Source organism: Lynx rufus, unplaced genomic scaffold (genome assembly GCF_022079265.1).
Source record: "Lynx rufus isolate CCGP_SWC_20201006 ecotype Redwood Valley unplaced genomic scaffold, mLynRuf1.p SCAF_4, whole genome shotgun sequence".
In the NCBI taxonomy this organism is placed as follows: domain Eukaryota; kingdom Metazoa; phylum Chordata; class Mammalia; order Carnivora; family Felidae; genus Lynx; species Lynx rufus.
The window spans coordinates 33,095,811-33,114,551 of NW_025814856.1; the positions used below are offsets into that span (position 1 = coordinate 33,095,811).

General features: G+C 38.9%; 1 protein-coding gene across 4 annotated transcripts in view; it reads left to right on the plus strand.

Moving 5' to 3' along the window:
* Window positions 1–18,741, plus strand: part of SLC25A26 (solute carrier family 25 member 26) — a 139,317-nt gene that overhangs the window by 15,267 nt on the left and 105,309 nt on the right. For all 4 annotated transcript variants that reach the window (XR_006965161.1, XM_047096198.1, XM_047096196.1 and 1 more), the window contains exon 3: window positions 3,486–3,595. Coding sequence is in view for 3 of the 4 variants with exons in the window: in XM_047096198.1 (XP_046952154.1) it covers window positions 3,486–3,595 (110 nt within the window). In the remaining variant the exon portion in view is untranslated. The remainder of the gene's footprint in view (window positions 1–3,485; window positions 3,596–18,741) is intronic.

Here is an 18,741-nt window from a genome sequence, read left to right on the forward strand (position 1 = left end):
AAGCAAACCAAGCAAACAAAACCCTCCCCCATCCCCCAATCCCCGGTTATAGAACCTCAGCTCTAGGAGATTCCTAACCTCTAGAGTCTGGTTTCTTTTTTCTCAGGATAATTCATGAGCAATTCTTTCCTGGTAACCTGGTATTTAAATGTCCATCTGTGTTCATCTGGAGCACAGTATTCACATAAAGATTGGTAGTGCAGAGAGAAATTACTGTTTTGGTCCTTTGGTTTCTTCCCCCAGCAGCCCTTAGAACAGCCAACTGTTTTTGAGGTTATCCTTGAATTTTATTTGTCTTACTACTTTTAGTAATTGACTGTAGCAAGTCATTAGCACCCACTCCCTGCCAAGTCCAGTTCTACATGTGGAAGAGAGACAGTGGTTCCTAAATTTGACCACAGTACAATCACCCAATCACCTGAAGACATTAAAAAAGTACGGACACTGGTGTCTCACTTCCAGAGATGTGATTTCATTGGGCTCAGGTGTGGCCTTGGCATTGATGCTTAAAGTCTGTTTTTATAGTATTCATTGTTCTAAAGTTTTTTTTTCTCATACATATTGCACTGAGGAATTAGTATTGGTAGTATTACCAGTAGTCCAAGGAGTCCATGGTGTTTTAGGCTCATGGGACTTATTTTAAATTCTTGCCACTAGGACTTTAGCTACATGTGGTTTTGAACTTTTGCACGTGTGAGAAAATGTTTTTCTTGCTGTACTTTTTTTGTTTTTTCACCATCTCCTGAACAGCAGTGGATGAGTGATGCTGGGTAGATAGTGCCTGTGTTTCAGAAATGGCCTTTTTGTTCTTTTGGGAGTTTTTGGTGACTTGAAGTTTTCTATCTGGCATCTTTTTTTTTTTTTTTTTTTTCTTGTACTATTTAAGTTAAGGTTATAGTTTAGGTTGTAATCTGAGTATCATACACCAATGTAATAGTCAGTGTTTGTAGACTTTTCTGAGAACATACAGTGGTCCTCCTTATCCGTGGTTTTGCTTTCAGTGGTTCATTTACCTGTAGTGAACTGTGCTCCAGAAGTAGATGATCCTCCTCCTGATGCATCATCAGAAGGTCATTAGTAGTGTAATGCTATGTCACAGTGTGTACGCCATTCATCTTACTTGATCTCATCGTGTAGGCATTTTTATCATGTTACATTATCACAAGAAGAGAGGTGAGTACACTATAGGTATTTTTTTTAAAGTTTATTTGTTTTAAGAGGGAGCACACGCAGGCGAGGGACAGAGAGCGAGAATCCCAAGCAGGCTCCATGCCGCAAGCCCAGTGCCCAAAGTGGGGCTCAGACCCACAAACTGCGAGATCATGACCTGAGCCAAAATCAAGAGTCAGCCACTCAACTGACTGAGCCACCCAAATGCCCCCAGTATAGGTATTTTTGAGAGAGAGCCCACATTCACATAACTTTTATTACAGCGTATTGTTATAGTTCTATTTTATTGTTGTATTGTCTATTATTATTGTTTATTGTTATCATCGCTTACCGTGCCTAATTAATAGGTTACACCTTAGCACAGATAGGTATGTACAGGAAAAAAATATATATAGGGTCTGGTACTATCCATCATTTCAGGCACACACTGGGGGGCTTGGAAGAAATTCCCTGTGGATAAGGGAGGACTGTAATATTCTGCAGGGGTCAGGAGTTAGGGATGAAGAGAACTGAGGGTTGAAAGAAGAGGCAGAAGACCCCTCTTCAGGATCCTTACTCTTATTTAGAGGGGAACTTAGGGGACACGCCTGGGTGGCTCAGTCGGTTAAGCATCCAACTCTTGATTTTGGCTCCGGCCATGATCTCATGGTTCATGAATTGGAGCTTTGAGTTGGGCTCTTTGCTGGGCCTGGAGCCTCCTTCTGCCCCTCTCCCCCTTGTTCGTTCTCATTTTCTCTTTCTCTCTCTCTCTCTTTCAAAAAAAAAAATTAAAAGGGAACACAAAACCATAGGTTTTTGTTTTTAATTTTTTTTTTAACGTTTATTTATTTTTGAGACAGAGAGAGACAGAGCATGAACAGGGGAGGAGCAGAGAGAGAGGGAGACACAGAATCTGAAACAGGCTCCAGGCTCTGAGCTGTCAGCACAGAGCCGGATGCGGGGCTCGAACTCACCGACCGAGAGATCATGACCTGAGCCAAAGTCAGACGCTTAACCGACTAAGCCACCCAGGCGCCCCGGTTTTTGTTTTTAAAGAGCTAGCAGACTCTGTAGGTATTAGCCCAACCCCTGTTCTTTGTTGTAACTTGTCCATAGCCTCACTTGGAACCTTGTGACATCATTTGCAATTAGTGGGGCTTTCTTGGGTGTCACACAGGAGAGTTTTGGGATTTATATTTCTTTTTTGGAATTACATTTCTAAAGAATTTTGTCTATCACAAAAGTAGCGATACAGTCTGACTAGGTTGAGGTGGTTAACCAGGTAAACGTAGAAACTTGTGGCACTTTCTCCTTTGCCTGGAGGTGAAAGGAGAAGGGGGGTGGAGGGTGAAACGTGCAGCAGGTGCAACTTACAGCTGAATGCGGTTGCAGATATTCTAGCTGTACGTGTAGTGTGCTAAAGTAGAAAAAGCCTTATTGAGAACCACTGTGTGAATAGGGACCTAGGTTAATCGTATAGAACTGTTTGCATTGGGACAGTGTGCCTCCTCATTTGGCCTCGTGTTTATTGGTTAGAGCCTGAGGAGAGTTTAAAAGCCTGTTGATTTTAACTGTGGAGAACTGGTTTTCATTATCAAGCTCTTTTTTTGAGCGTTTTAGACTTGAATGTGATTGTGTTCAGATGTCCTTCAGAAGATGAATTTGTCATTCATTTATCTTTCAGGCCTTATCTTTTATGGAAGTGATAGACATTTTTTGATTAACAGTACATGGCAGGTTCTAAAGCCCTGTTATATAGCTAAGATTAGTTCCTGGTGATAGGTAGCTTTTTTGAGATTTTGATTTACAGTTGGAATTAAATAGTTGATTGTTTCCTTGATGTAAAAGTGAGTTGATGTAGTAAAAGGTAGCCATGGTTATTTTGAGTGAACAGAAATAAAACTTACCAAATAGATGTTTTATTTAATGTGTATGTTTCCAATCTTAACCTGTCTATAAATCAATGTAGCTCATTATTTTATTACTATATGTAAAGATATTTTGGATCACAGAAATTCGTATCTCATTCTAGAAAGCTTACTAAAAAATATCAAGTGACTTGATACAAAATGGTGAATGCTGGGTTAGCTGTCAGGCTCCCTCAGGGCTGGGATCATGTCTTGTACATTTTCATAAGTCTGGTATTGGCTTTATAACATGGGTTCAGTAGATTCTGCAAGAGTGGGGCAGGAAGGAAGAATACATGTTAAATTATTATCTTTATCTGTTACCTCGTAATTTAATAATTAGAGTTTAATTTTTTTGAGAAACTTATTTCTTAACAGTTTGAATATATATTTAGACTTTGTGAAAGACTGGCTTGTTTTAAATTTCAGCTGCTGCTTTTTTTATCACCTATGAATATGTGAAATGGTTTTTACATACTGATTCGTCTTCATATTTGATGCCCATGAAGCATATGTTGGCTGCCTCTGCTGGAGAAGTGGTAAGTAACAAGTTATGCATATAAAATACTTAGGAATGCATACCGTGCTTATATCTTTGATACAGATAATACTTCATTTCATTTTTAAAAGACAGTTCATTTTTAAGTTATGAAAGTCATAAACTCCAATAAATGTAAATGGATTAAACACGATAGTTAAAACGTAGAGTCTAGGTTGGAGGAAAGAAAAATCCAGTGATGTGCTGTTTTCAAAAGACATGCCTAAAATGTAATTGCACAAAGAATAAAATTAAAGAGATGGAAGAAGATATCCATGGAAATTGTGGTGGCTTTGTGTTGTGTCAACATAAATGAGCTGGAACTCCATTTCTTAGAACTCCCTTTCCAGGATGGGTCCAGGTTAGGCTGGCTATGAGAGAAACTTGTACAAGAGTCATAAGGTGGACATGAAGCAACAGTTGTGTCGGTGCTCAGAAGGTTGGTGTTAGAGTCAGGCACTGTTGCAGTTTATGAACCTCCTCTCTGGTCTCCAGCCTCTCCAGTTCCTACTGGATCTTCTCTGTCAGCTTCTCTAGATTCTGAGTCAAATGTGTTGTCTGTGCGGTGAAGGATGCCAGCTTATACTGCAGGTAACCTGTATCATGAAGGTTGATGAGAAACCAGTGTGGCGGTTTATCCTTGCTCTTCCCCATTTCACACCATTTCATCCACCCCATTGCCTGCTCTCTGATTTCTTTCCTAACGCTGGATGTGGAAGCAACAATTCTATGTAACCTGCTTAATCAACTCCCATAAATACTGTTCACACCTTTAATAACTCTTTATTCTTTTTTTTTTTTTTTAAGTTTATTTATTTTGAGAGAGTGAGAGTGCAAGCTGGGGAGGGGCAGAGAGAGAGGGAAAGAGAGAATCTGAAGCAAGTTTTGTGCTATTGGCACAGAGCCCCACATGGGGCTTGATCCCACTAACTGTGAGATCATGACCTGACCCAAAATCAAGAGTTGAATACTTAACTGACTAAGCCACCTAGGCACCCCAATAACTCTTCATTTTTATCATTTATAGTGGTTCTACTTCTCTGATCAACTCTGATACAGAAATACAAACTGAAAAAGAGCTGATAGAATAATGTCAATATCAGGCAAAAAAGACTGAAAGTAAAAAAACAAAGAGACCGTTGTACAGTGATACAGTGAACAGTTATCTTGGGAGATGTAATAAACCTGGACCTGGCGTAAATAATACAGTCTCAAAATAAAGCAGAGATGGGCAGAATTATAAGGAGAAATGAATAGAACCGTAATCTTTAAAAATTTAATTTAACTTTTTTTTTTCATAAGTGTACTCTCTAATCCCCATCATCTCTTTCACTCATTCCCCCTACCCACCAGACATATAATCTTTGTTGGAGATACTAACTTCTATTTGTAAAAGTCTTAAGACTAGGCAGACATGAACGTTTATTGAGACCATAGAAGATTTAAAAATGAAAATGGCAAGATTGGGCTAATGGATATATATTGAGCTCTGCAACCGAGACTTAAAGATGATTCAGGTCTTTTTTTTTTTTTTTAATTTTTTTAATGTTTTTTATTTCTGAGAGAGAGGAAGAGACAGAGCATGAGCAGGGAAGGGGCAGAGAGATAGGGAGGCACAGAATCCGAAGCAGGCTTCAGGCTCTGAGCTGTCAGCACAGAGCCTGACGTGGGGCTCGAACCCATGAACTGTGAGATCATGACCTGAGTCGAAATCAGATGCCCAACCTATTGAGCCACCCAGGCACCCCTATTCAGGTTTTTTATTTTTTTAAGCATACTTGAAACGTTAATAAAAATGTATGACCCAGTAGTACAACAATGCAAATTTCAACGAGTAGTAAAGAGGCAATGTTATACAGATCATTTGGTATCTGATGGAGTAAAATTGGAAAGCAGTGACAAGATAGGCAGTCCATCTCTACCATGTGTTTTAAACAATTATTTGTCTCTTGTAAATAATTCATTACCAAAGTGAAATCATGATGTAGGTGATAAACTATTTGTAATTAAAAAATAATACAGGTATTTTTTCCACCCAAACTAACACAGAGAAAGTTACAATACCAATAAAAGTTCCTCACTGCCCTCACCCACTCAGCTTTCTTCCAACCCCTCCTACTCAGTACTAACAGACATCCTTTAATAAAATATTTTCGTGTATCCATCCAGAAGTTGTCTGTTCTTTACTGTTGTTATTTTCAAATTACATGGTCTGGTGTTTATGCAGTCTTACTAAACCCAGAACCTTGTTATGGGCAGGGCACATTAACAAGAATGGACGACAAAGTGAAGAGAAGGGTCTTAGTATATAAGCCTGTTATCATTTCATCCATTTATATGATTTTTCTGTTTAGAAAAGTAGTGGTATATGTTTACATGAGGAAATTTGAAAAGTGAATCAGGCTTCATAAGATTTACATTAAATATGTGATACATTGTGGTTTTGTATTCTATGCAGTATTTTTTTTTTAGAAAAGTTGGATGAGAATCCATAAACTATTTTGTAATCTAATTTTTTACTTGAAAATACAGTGAATGGGGAAAGCAGAGATCATGATAGAAAAGTAAAAGTACAGATTAACTTTAAGAAGACAATTAAAAATAACAGATTTATTGTAATGTAATTCACAACCTATATAACTCATTTGGAGGTATAATCAAAAGTTTTTTTTTTTAGTATGTTCAGAGTTGTCCAACCATCACCATGGGCAATTTTAGGACATTGTCATCTCTTCAGAAAGAAAGATCATACCTGTTAGCAGTTACTCCTCGTTACCTCAACCTTCCCACCACGAATCTACTTTTTGTCTTTATAGATTTTCCTATGCTGGACATTTCGTATAAATGGAAGCCTCAACATGTGGTCTTTTATGACTGGCTTCTTTGGCTTAGCATGATATTTTCAAGGTTTTATCCATGTTGTAGCATTGTCAGGGCTTCATTCCTTTAATTGCCAAGTAATATTCCGTGTGGCTTGAATATTTGCGTTATTTTATGGACACTTAGGTTGTTTGCACTTTGGGGCTGTTATGCTAATGTTCCTTTCATGAACATTTTTGTGCAAGTCTTTTTGTTGATGTATGTGTTCATTTCTCTTGGATGTACACGTAGGAGTGGAATTATTGGTCAAAGTGGCTGTGCAATTTTACATTCCCAGTAGCAGTGCATAAGGGTTCTAGTTTCTGCACATTCTTACCATGACTTGGTATCTGTCTTATAAATTATAGTCCACAAATAGATGTTTGGTGGCATCTTACTGTGATTTTGATTTATATTTCTCTGATAACTAATGATTTTGAGCATCTTTTCATGTACTTAGGAGATATTTGCTTATCTTCTTTGGAGACATATCTATTCAGATCCTTTGTTCTTTAATTGGGTTGTCTTGTTGCTCAGTTGTGGAAATTCTTTATATATTCTAGATACAAGTCCATTATGAGGCCTATGATTTGTAAAATTTTTTACCATATTGTGCTTTGTCTTTCCATTTTCTTAGTAAATTGCCATTTTCTTCACTTTGAAGCATAAATTTAAAATTTTTTATTTTACCTGTTTTATTTTACTTAATGCTTATGGTTTGGTGTTACATCTTTGAAACCATTGCCTGATTTGAGATCATGAAGATTTATACCTGTGCTTTCTTTCCAGAATTTTAGTTTTAACTCTTACTTTTAGGTCTTTGATCCATTTTGAGTAATTTTGTATCTGCTGTGAGGTAGTCAAACTTCAGAATTTTGCATGTGGATATCCAGTTGACCCAGCCCCATTTGTTAAAAGACTATTCTCCACCCATTAAAGGGCTTTGGCACCCTTCTCAAAACATAATAGATTGTAAATGTGAGGGTTTGTTTGTAGATTCTCAGTTCTGTTCTGTTGATCTCTGTATCTGTCCTTGTGCTGGTATCACACAGACTTGATTAAGTGTAGCTTTGTGGTAAGTTTTGAAATCAGTAACTACAAGTCCTCCAACTTAGTTCTTCTCTGTCAAGATTGTTTTGCCTATTCTGCGTCTCTTGCATTTTCACATGAAGTTTAGAATCAGTTGCTCAACTTCTGGAAAAAAGGCAACTTAGATTTTGATAGGGATTGCACCGACTCTGCAAATCAATTTGGAGACTGTTGCTATCTTAAAAATATTAAACTTTGTGGGGCGCCTGGGTGGCGCAGTCGGTTAAGCGTCCGACTTCAGCCAGGTCACGATCTTGCGGTCCGTGAGTTCGAGCCCTGCGTCAGGCTCTGGGCTGATGGCTCAGAGCCTGGAGCCTGTTTCCGATTCTGTGTCTCCCTCTCTCTCTGCCCCTCCCCCGTTCATGCTCTGTCTCTCTCTGTCCCAAAAAAAATAAATAAACCTTGAAAAAAAAATTAAAAAAAAAAATTAAACTTTGTGATCTATAAATATGTAATGTCTTTCCATTTATTTAGGTCTTATTTTCTTTCAACAGTGTCTTATAGTTTCAGAGTATAAGTTTTGCGCCTGTTTCGGTAATTTATTCTTTAAAAAAAATTTTTTTTTTGTTTTATTTATTTTGGAGGGGGGGGGGGAGAGAGAGAGAGAGAGAGAGAGAGAGAGAGAGAGAGAACAAGTGGGGGAGGAGCAGAGAGAGAGGGAGACACAAAATCTGAAACAGGCTCCAGGCTCTGAGCTATCAGCACAGAGCCTGACATGGGTCTCGAACTCGTGAACCACAAGATTGTGACCTGAGCCGGAGTTGGATGCTTAACTGACTGAGCCACCCAGGCGCCCCGTTTTTTCTTAAGTAATTTATTCTTTTTTATGTTATTCTAAATGGAAATTTTTAAAAATTTCATTTCCAGTTCATTGCTAATTATAGAAATACATTCATTTTCATATATTGATCTTGTATTGTGCAACTTTATGGAACTCAATCAGTTCTAAAGTGGTTTAGTGGATCCCTTAGGATTTTCTGTACATAAAATCTGTACACTCTATTTGTATGTGCAAATAGAGGTTGTTCTATGTCTTTCTTTTCTATTTCATTTTCTTGCCTTAATTGACCTGGCTTGAAGCTTTAGTACAGTGTAGAATAGGAGTGACAAGAGTGGACATCCTTACCTTTTTTCTGAACTCAGGAAGAAAGTTAGTGTGCCACTATTAACTATGATGTTGACTGTGAGGTTTTCATAAATGTTCTTGATCAAGTTGAAGAAGTTGCCTTCTATTCCTAGTTTGTTGGATGAAGTTTTTTTAATTTTTGAAGGGCTAAATTTTGTCCGTGATTCTGTTCGTCCATTGAGATAATTGTAAGGTTTTTGTTTTTTATTTTGCTGATATGGTGTATTACATTAACTGGTTTTCAGACATTTTCAGATCACTCTTGCATTACTGGGATAAACCTCATTTGATCATGGTATATAATACTTTTTATTTAGTGCTAGGTTTGTTTACTAGTATTTTGTTGAGGACTCTGTTCATAAGAGATACAAGTCTGTAGTTAACTTTTTTGTGCCTTTCTGGTTTTGGTATCAAGATAAAACTGGTCTCATAGAACGAGTTGGGAAGTATTAGGACAATTTAAAAGAAAGTTATTTTTAAGAGAATGTAGTCAAATTAATTACATCATTTTAGTTGATGAAAACATACCAGATTATATCTGGGAAATCCAAGAGAAAAGGAATTATGGGGGAGATAGTCTATTTTATAGAAAAGCAAGTGTCACTCTGTGTGATAATTTGAATTGTTGAGGTTATGATATTTGATAGGGACAAAGATGATCTTTGGTCTTCTTTGGTATTTTTGCATCTTAAAAATTTATTTTGTATATCTGGGATATATGAAACTATACTTTTCCATTTCTATAAAATGAATTTCTTTAAAAAAATTTTATTTTAGTATAGTTAACATACGTGTCATATTAGTTTCAGGTGTACAGTATAGTGATTCAACAATTGTATATATTACTCTGTGCTCATCATCCATGTCACCTATCCCGCCCCCACCCCCACCCCCATCCAGCTGCCCTCTGGTAACCGTCCATTTGTACTCTGTAGTTAGGAGTCTGTTTTTTGGTTTGTCTCTCTGTGGTTTTTGTTTGTTTGCTTATTTATTTTTTTAACTTTGTTCATGTCTGTTGTTTCTTAGATTCTACATGTGAATAAAATCGTATGGTATTTGTCTTTCTCTGACTGGCTTAATTCACTTAGCATTACAGTCTTTAGGTCCATCCAGGTTGTTGCAAATGGCAAGATCTCACATCAATGAATTTCTTGATGTGAGAAATCTGTTGTGTGGTTCCTTGAAGAAAATGTTGAAATTAGCCTAAGAAACACTAAATTCACTAAAGTTGATTTTATAAAACTTGCTTTGATATTGTTTTAAAAATGATTTTGCAGGACCCAAGTCCCAAGTTAACTCTGGAATTTTTTAAAAGAAAAATTGCCTTCATGATTTACCGAAGTTAGAAAAGTGATGAGACTAGCAGTGTATTATTTTCTCAGTAGGAAGCAACACAAAGTAGTAACTCCTTTCTGAGCTGCAGACCCCTTTAGGGCTCTAATGAAACCTGTGAATGTCTCTCCAGGAAATGAACATGAGGACATTTTGCATAGAATTTCTGGGCATTTTTGTTCCCTCTGCTCTTACCCAAAGTAAGAATTCCAGTGCTTGAATTGTACTGGAAAATTAGTTTAAATTGCAATTTAAAACCAATTTATACTTCATTTAAAAACAAAAAAAATTTAAGCTGTTACCCAAGGTTCAGATTGTTTTTTGTGATTATGTTCTGGCTTTAGAACCTCTTTACATGCAGTAATTTTTGAGTATATATACTAAAGAATAACAAGTTGTGTGTGAGAGTTTTATTGTCTCAGGTTGTGAGAGTTTGTTCTTATGACAGCCCTTGCCTCACATTATTTTAGAATTGTGTATTGCTTTAACCTTAAATATTCTCATAAACTCAGTATTTGGTTTATATTTTATATTTTATAGTATGTTGTTGAGAACAAGCAGCAAAAAGAACTTGGCCACACAGGGCTCTCTTGCCTGAAAACTAATTTGCCATGTTGAAGGACAGGTTTTCTTCAATTTAAGAATTTTCTGTCTCTTAAACTTAGCAGGCATATGTAAAGTAATACGTAATTAGGGCAAATGATAGTTGCTAGATTAATCATGTTAATGGCATATCTTTTCATATCTAAAAAATACTTCATATTTTAATACACTCTGTAACTGACATTTAAAAAATATTGGAGCCTTTGTTGTTGTATTCCATGTGAACTCTTGCACGTGGGAGGTGGTATAGGTGGATGTTAGTAGGAAACAAGTGTCCATAACACAGGAGATAAACAATACTGGGACAGTCATACCTTTATTGTGTCTCTTAGGATTTCCATGGTCCCATAAGTGTCAGGTGTCTTTTTATATTTCTTGTGATGCTTGGAGAACTTTGGAAGGAGAATTGATCAGTAGTGGGTATAGAGATTGACCTCACAGGTGAAACATAGCTTGATGGTGACCTTTGATTGATTTTAAATTTGGTTACAGTTTCATATGTTGAAGAGATTTTTAGGGTTTGTGGAAATGCTGGTTTTGACACTCCAGATATCTCGGCACTTTCTTTTCTTTCTTTCTTTTTTTTTTTTAAAGTTTGCGTACATATTTTTATTGCAAACATTGATGAAAGAGTGAACATCACAAGATTTTTAAGTATAAAAATTAATATGTAGGAAAATGGACCAACTTCAAGGAGACAAAGCAATAATGTTAAATTTGTTTCAGTTATGGAAATCTTGTTAATGTATTTTTTTTAAATTTTTTTTAGCTAGGACTTTTTTATTTTATTTTTAATTAATTTCTAAATTTACATCCAAGTTAGCATATAGTGCAACACTGATTTCAGGGGTAGGTTCCTTAATGCCTCTTACCCATTTAGCACATCACCCCTCCCACAACCCTCCAGTAACCCTCCGTTCTCCATATTTAATAGTCTCTTATGTGTTGTCTCTCTCCCTGTTTTTATATTATTTTTGCTTCCCTTCCCTTATGTTCATCTGTTTTTATCTTAAATTCCTCATATGAGTGAAGTCACATGATACTCGTCTTTCTCTGACTAATTTCACTTAGCATAATACCCTCTAGTTCTGTCCACATAGTTGCACATGGTAAGATTTCATTCTTTTTGATTGCTGAGTATTATTCCATTGTATCCATCTTTATCCATTCATCTGTCGATGGACATTTGGGCTCTTTCCACACTTTGGCTTTTATCGATACCACTGCTATAAACATTGGGGTGCATGTGCCCCTTTGAAACAGCACATCTGTATCCGTTTGATAAATACTTAGTAGTACAATTGTAGGGTAGTTCTATCTTTAATTTGTTGAGGAACCTCCATACTGTTCTCCAGAGTGGCTGCACCACTTTGCATTCCCACCAGCAATGCGAAAGAGGGCCGTCCTCTTTCTCCACATCCTCACCATCTGTTGTTGCCTGAGTTGTTAATGTTTGCCATTCTGACAGGTGTGAGATGGTATCCCATTGTGGTTTTGATTTGTATTTCCCTGATGATGAGTGATGTTGAGCATCTTTTCATGTGTCTGTTGGCCCTCTGGATGTCTTCTTTGGAGAAGTGTCTATTCATGTCTTTTGCCCATTTCTTCACTGGATTATTTTGTTTTGGGTGTTGAGTTTGATAAGTTCTTTAGATTTTGGATACTAACCCTTTATCTGACATGTCTTTTGCAAATATCTTGTCCCATTCTGTCGGTTGCCTTTTAGTTTTGCTGATTGTTTCCTTTTTGATTTTGATGAGGTCCCTATAGTTCATTTTTGCTTTTGTTTCCCTTGCCTCTGGAGACATGTTGAATAAGAAGTTGCTGTGACTGAGGTCAAAGAGGTTTTTTGCCTGCTTTCTTCTTTAGGATTTTGATGCCTTCCTGTCTTACGTGTAGGTCTTCCATCTATTTTGAGTTTCTTTTGTGTATGGTGAAAGAAAGTGGTCTAGGTTCATTTTTCTGCATGTCGCTGTCCAGTTTTTCCAGCACCATTTGCTGAAGAGACTGTCTTTAGTCCATTGAATATTCTTTCCTGCTTTGTCAAAGATTAGTTGGCTATGCGTTTGTGGGTCCATTTCTGGGTTTTCTATTCTGTTCCATTGATCTGAGTGTCTGTTTTTGTGCCACTACCATTCTGTCTTGATGATTACAGCTTTGTAATACATCTTGAAGTCCGGGATTGTGATGCCTACAGCTTTGGTTTTCTTTTTCAGGATTGCTTTGGCTATTCGGGGTCTTTTCTGGTTCCATAGAAATTTGAGGATTGTTTGTTCCAGCTCTGTGAAGAATGCTGGTGTTATTTTGATAGAGATTGCTATCTTGGCACTTTATTAAACCAGCTTTCCAAAGCCATTCAGTATCCATTTTCTCAATAAATGCCTGAGAAATGTATATACCGCCTTTTTATTTTAGTAACTTATATCAGTTTCATAGAGCATAAACTTTTGGTTTCAGATTCATACAGCTGTGGTTTCCAAAAGTGACAGAAAGAAAGGGGTGAATGTAGGAGAAGCAAATTTTCATTGGTAAGGTAAAAAGAAATGGAGAACAAAAACATTTATAGCTGTCATTGGTCAGAAAGGAATAGAGATCTAGAGAAAATAAGAAATAGTTTGGTGATTTTCTGTAACGTTTATTTTGATAGAAGATTGTTAGGTTGCAGACAGATTCCTTAGAAACAATAACGTATTTTGTTGGTATCCAGTGTGTCCACAATTACTTTATCGTAGCAACTATAAGTGTATGAGAGAGACAGAAGCATGCTGCCATAATAACCTTTCCCTGCAGCTGCGCCTTGATTAAAACTTAATGACGAATCAATAGAACCATAATTACCACCTTCTACCTTATGTTTGTAATTTGGAATACAGTAAAATCGATCAAATAAGATTTAATATGTAACAACAGTTAGAGTCTTGTTTGTGCCACTTTTATTAGGAAGGTGGCTGTACCAAATCTCTAAATCCCTACCTCAATTATTTTACAGCTCAGCTTTGATCAGTCACAGAAGAAGTCCTGTGAGAAGTAGAATCTGTAATTAGATCAGAAGGGTTGGGCAGGTTTACTTTAATACAACAGATGCTGTAACGTTACAGTAATAGTGGTTTGTTTTTAGTGTTTAAGATTTAACATTTCCTGGGTCTTATTCTACTTTCGGCTTAGATTCATGTTGTTTTCAGAAACGAAAGATCCTTGAAATTTCTTTGTAGCCTAAGGCAGCCACTCTGAATTTAATGTATGCATGGGTGACGTGTGGATGTCCTTATACACGTAGGTGCTGGTTGATTATCCTTTTGGTCCCATTCTAATTTGGAATTGAGAAAGCTAGGAAATAAATTTTATCATATTTTGTAGTTGCTTTTCTGAGAACCTCTAGCAGTAATTCTCCAGGCGTAGTCCAAAGAATACCTAGACTCCGTTGCCCGGGCAGCTGGTTACAGATGAAGATTTTTGGACATGGCACCAGGAGCCCTGCTTTTTAAACACAATTCCTGGGTGGTTCTGGTGCTCAGTGATATTTAAACACCACTGATTTAGAGTTATCAAAAATTTAAGGGGCACCTTGGCGGCTCAGTCAGTTGAGTGTCTGACTTCAGCTCAGGGCATGATCTTGAGGTTCGTGAGTTTGAGCCCTGCGTCAGACTCGCTGCTGTCAGTCTGTCGGCACAGAGCTCACTTGAGATCCTCTGTCCCCTTCTCTCTGTCGTTCCCCTGCTTGCACTTTCTGAAAAATAAGTATTAAAAAAATTTAAATGTCTATCCCACTACTCAATTTGTATACTGTATTGGTTCAGCAGTCCCATCCTTACGAATATGTCAGTGGGTGCTGAACACGAGGAGTGCCACATGCTGACCAGAAGTGCCATCCCTTTCGTCTGCCTCAGAATTGCAAATTTGCAGACCCACTGAGGGATCTCGTTTAGTGACAACTGACTGGTTCTGAGGGTGGCAACTTGGACATGTTGATTCAGATTTGGAAGATAGAGTGAGGTTTGCAGCTACATCTGACATTTTCTTCAAGGCCTGTGCCATCCCAGACCCTTGAAAACGAAGACAGTTTATGCTGTTGTGTAGCTCATCTACCACACCTTTGTTGTGCTGTCGTCCATTCGGGGCTTATGGGTTAGCAGCATATGGATTAGGTGAGTTGTTAGCACATCCTTTTTCTTCGGCTTCCCGACTGAATTGGCTCCTTGGAGGATTCACAGGCCTTGAAGCAGTCTAGCGTCTGTCAGGAGCAAAGCACAGCGCGCGTGTTGGTCACCATTGTGTTTTCCCTGGGGGAGATTTAAGCCATTTTTGATGGTGTTGTGAGTAGCTTTTAAAATGTCTGTTTAGGGGCGCCTGGCAGGCTCACTTGGTAGAGCTTGCGACTCTTGATCTTGGGGTTGTGAGTTCGAACCATTTCGCAGGTAGGGATTACTTGAAAAAAATCTATTTAGTGTTTTTCGTGGTCTTTACTGGCCTTTTTTCTTTTTCTTTTACAGAAGAATCACTGAACAAGATGATAAGATAATAGAAGGAGGTTGACAACTTTAGAAACGTGTTTTATCTTTTGAAATAATCCTAATAGATTTTGAAATACCCATAAATTCTTGGAGAGTCACTTTGGTTTGCAGTTGTAGTATTATTTTGCCAGACCTGTGTGTGGTTTTGTGACCGAGCCATGGAGACAGGGTGAGCAGGAAGGAAGATGACTGCGCCCGAAGTGAAGTGTGGTTATTAACTCAGGCAGCAGCTCCGCGAGGCTGAGGACGGAGCTGGTTGTGTCTATAAAGGTGGAGGCGGCATGCATGTACAGGTGTTGCTTGGAGATTTGTTGGACAATTAGAAGCTGAAACTGGATTGTCACATGCTTCGCTACTCTCAAACAAGGGCTTCTGTTTTTGATGCTTTTAAGCCCCCGCATCATGGGGATGTGCTCAGGCAGCCTTTTACCCTATTCTGTTTATTAGGTAGTGTTTCTGGGAACCTTTTTTTTTTTCTTATTTTGAATGTTTGTTTTTGAGAGAGAGTGAGGGTGAGTGCCTGTGCTCACGTATGAGTGGAGGAGGGGCAGAGAGAGAGAGAGAGAGAGAGAGAGAGAGAGAGAGAATCCCAAGCAGGCTGTGCGTGTGGAGCCTGATGTGGGGCTCGAGCCCACAAACTGTGAGGTCATGACCGGAGCCTAAATCAAGAGTCAGATGCTGAACCAACTGAGCCACCCAGGTGCCCCTAAAAGTTTTACATTTTTAAGTAATCTCTACGCCCAGTGTGGGGTTCACACTCAGGACCCCACGATCAGGAGTCACATGTTCTACCAACTGAGCCAGTCAGGTATCCCTGGGAACCTTTTTTCACTTTAGGCCCTTAAGCACATTAGGAACAGACTTTTTTTCTTTTTTCTTTTTTTCATTTAAGAGAGAGAGAGAGGCATGCACAAGCAGGGGGAGGGGCAGAAGCAGAGAGAATCCCAAGCAGGCTCCACAGTGAGTAGAGCCCTGATCCAGGGGCTCCATCCCGTGACTCTGGGATCATGACCTGAGCCAAAAGCAAAGAGTCAGGTGCTCGACCCACTGAGCCACCCAGGCACCCCAAGGAACCCAGACTTTTTAATAGCTTCCCAAGAATCCTAAAGTATAAGAATTACACAAAAAAATATCTCAAGAATGTAGAAATAACTTGCTTTCCACCGTCATCCTTTAAACCCTGTCCTTTTCGTGTCCGTTCCTCACTTGGACATCTTTGATTCCTGGTACGTAGGCTGCTTTCCTTCAGCTCCTCCATTTACCCTGCAGGTGCAGATTTAGATGGAAAGTCCTTACTAGGTTCTAGGCATTGGGGATAAAACGACAAGATGATACACTGCCTTGGAAAGTCTTGCCATCTAAGGTGGAGATGGATGTTTAAGGTGTAAGTACACTAAAGGGTTACAGGTATTTTAAGTAACGTGAGTACAAGATATACTGAGAGCCTGATAAGAAAAGGAATGGTTTTGTCTCGATGGTGTTGATTCAGGAAAGGCCTGATAGAACAGCTAACCCTTGAGCCACATTTTAGGGTATGATTGTTAGGTGGGAGGGTGCCAGCACGGGTATTGAGTTTGTGGAAAGTCCTTATTAGACATTTTCAAATTCTAGATGGAGCATAGGCATGACTGGGCCATCATGAAATGCAGCAGGGCAGGGGGTGCTGGAGGGCCTTGCCTGCTGGGGGAAGGACTTTGGCTGTTATCTTTTGAACGGCCGCGTAGGAGGGCACCAGTGGTGGGGATTTTAGGAACCTGCCCTCGTAGCTGTGTGGGGGTGGATGTGGTGTTTGCACGGAACACAGGAGACTACTCCAGAACCCCCCAGAGAGAGAGAGATGAGCAGAGCCTCAACTAAGGCAGAGGCATGGCGTTCAGAGGGAGAAGGTGAATTTGAGTGATAAGAGAATTGGCATAAGGATGGTAATTCTTTCATTTTTAAAAAAAGTTTATTCATTTTGAGAGAGACAGAGACAGCATGAGTTGGGGAGGGACAGAGAGACAGGGGGAGAGAGAGAATCCCAAGCAGGCTCTGTGCTGCTAGCACAGAGCCAGATGCAGGACTTGAACTGACAAAACTGTGAAATCATAACCTGAGTCAAAACCATGAATTGGACACTTAACCGACTGAGTCACCCAGGCACCCCAAGATGGTCGTTCTTTCAAAAGCACTTCCAACAGCATTCCTCCAATGCATATTGCTTCATGGATACCTTTGTTAGTATGGGGTGGGGGTGAGGGAGTGCATAAGCTTAAACTGTGCAGTGGAGTCTTCTGAGTTAAGTCAGCAAGCACGTCCTGTTTCGCAGTTGTCCCAGCCATCTGAGCCTGAGCGAATGTGCAGAAGGGCCAGGGAGACCCTCTGGGCTTGGCACGACTGATGTCTGCTGATGACCCCACTTTGAGTACAAGCATGGATGTGCAGAGAGGTTTTTGTAAAGGACCAGTTTGCCCCACCACCCCTCCAATTTCTTGATGATTTCCTCCTTTAACACATTTCAGATTATTTTCTGTTTTATGGATTTGCTTGTCTCTCCCTAGTGTAGTATGCAGCATTAATTCAGACCGTATTGATTCTTGATCTAGGACAGTGCGTTTCATTGACTATCTTGTTTACTTACTGGACAAGAGGGAAGGGAAGCTCTGTGTTGGCTTTTTATTTAAGAGCACTGTCAGGTTTTGGAACACGGTTAAGTTCAATTTTATAGAAACAGTGAACAAGATTTTCATGTAAGATGATGAAGTTGAAATCATTTCAAGCCACAGGAATATTTGGTCAGTTAGTGCCACTACATTTTAAATGGAAAAGCCAAACACTTGTCTCCCCAAGGACCAAACTACTGATTAGCCACTTCTCTGTAAGTCTGCACTTTGTCAGTGATAAACCTTTACTTTCTCACATGCTCTTTGGTTAAGATTAGGGTTCTTACTAGCATAATGAATTAAATCCCACTGTCATAGAATTGCTCTAATTTGTAATTGTATACTTTTCAATATTTGAATGCCTATTCTCTAACACTGTGATGGATGCTAAAAAACATAGAGTAACACATTTTTATCCCTGTCCTTGAGGAGTGTATGAATAATAAATTGGATAAATTTATTAAGTAGCTGGAGAATATATTGACTGCCTCTGTAAGGAGACAGTATAAGGGTCATACCTGTCCAGTAACATAGATCAAGCTTGGAACTCTGACTTGTTACCCACCCTGTTTGCTATGTGTGTCTGTAGGCCATATACCTAACTTGACTGAGCTGCTATTTTCCTCATCTTGAAAAACAGGGTTAATGCTACCCAACTCACAGTTCTTGTAAGAATTAAGTAGGGGCGCCTGGGTGGCTTAGTCGGTTAAACGTCCAACTTCAGCTCAGGTCATGATCTCACAGTTCGTGAGTTCGAGCCCCGCATCGGGCTCTGTGCTGACAGCTCAGAGCCTGGAGCCTGCTTCAGATTCTGTGTCTCCTTCTCTCTCTGCCCCTCTCCTGCTCATGCTCTGTCTCTCTCTGTCTCAAAAATAAATAAAAACATTTAAAAAAATTTTTAAAAAGAATTAAGTAGTACATCACTTAAAAAGTGCTCAGCCTAGCATCTGATCTGTAAAGTCCGATTTTCCAGTGCATGTCACAC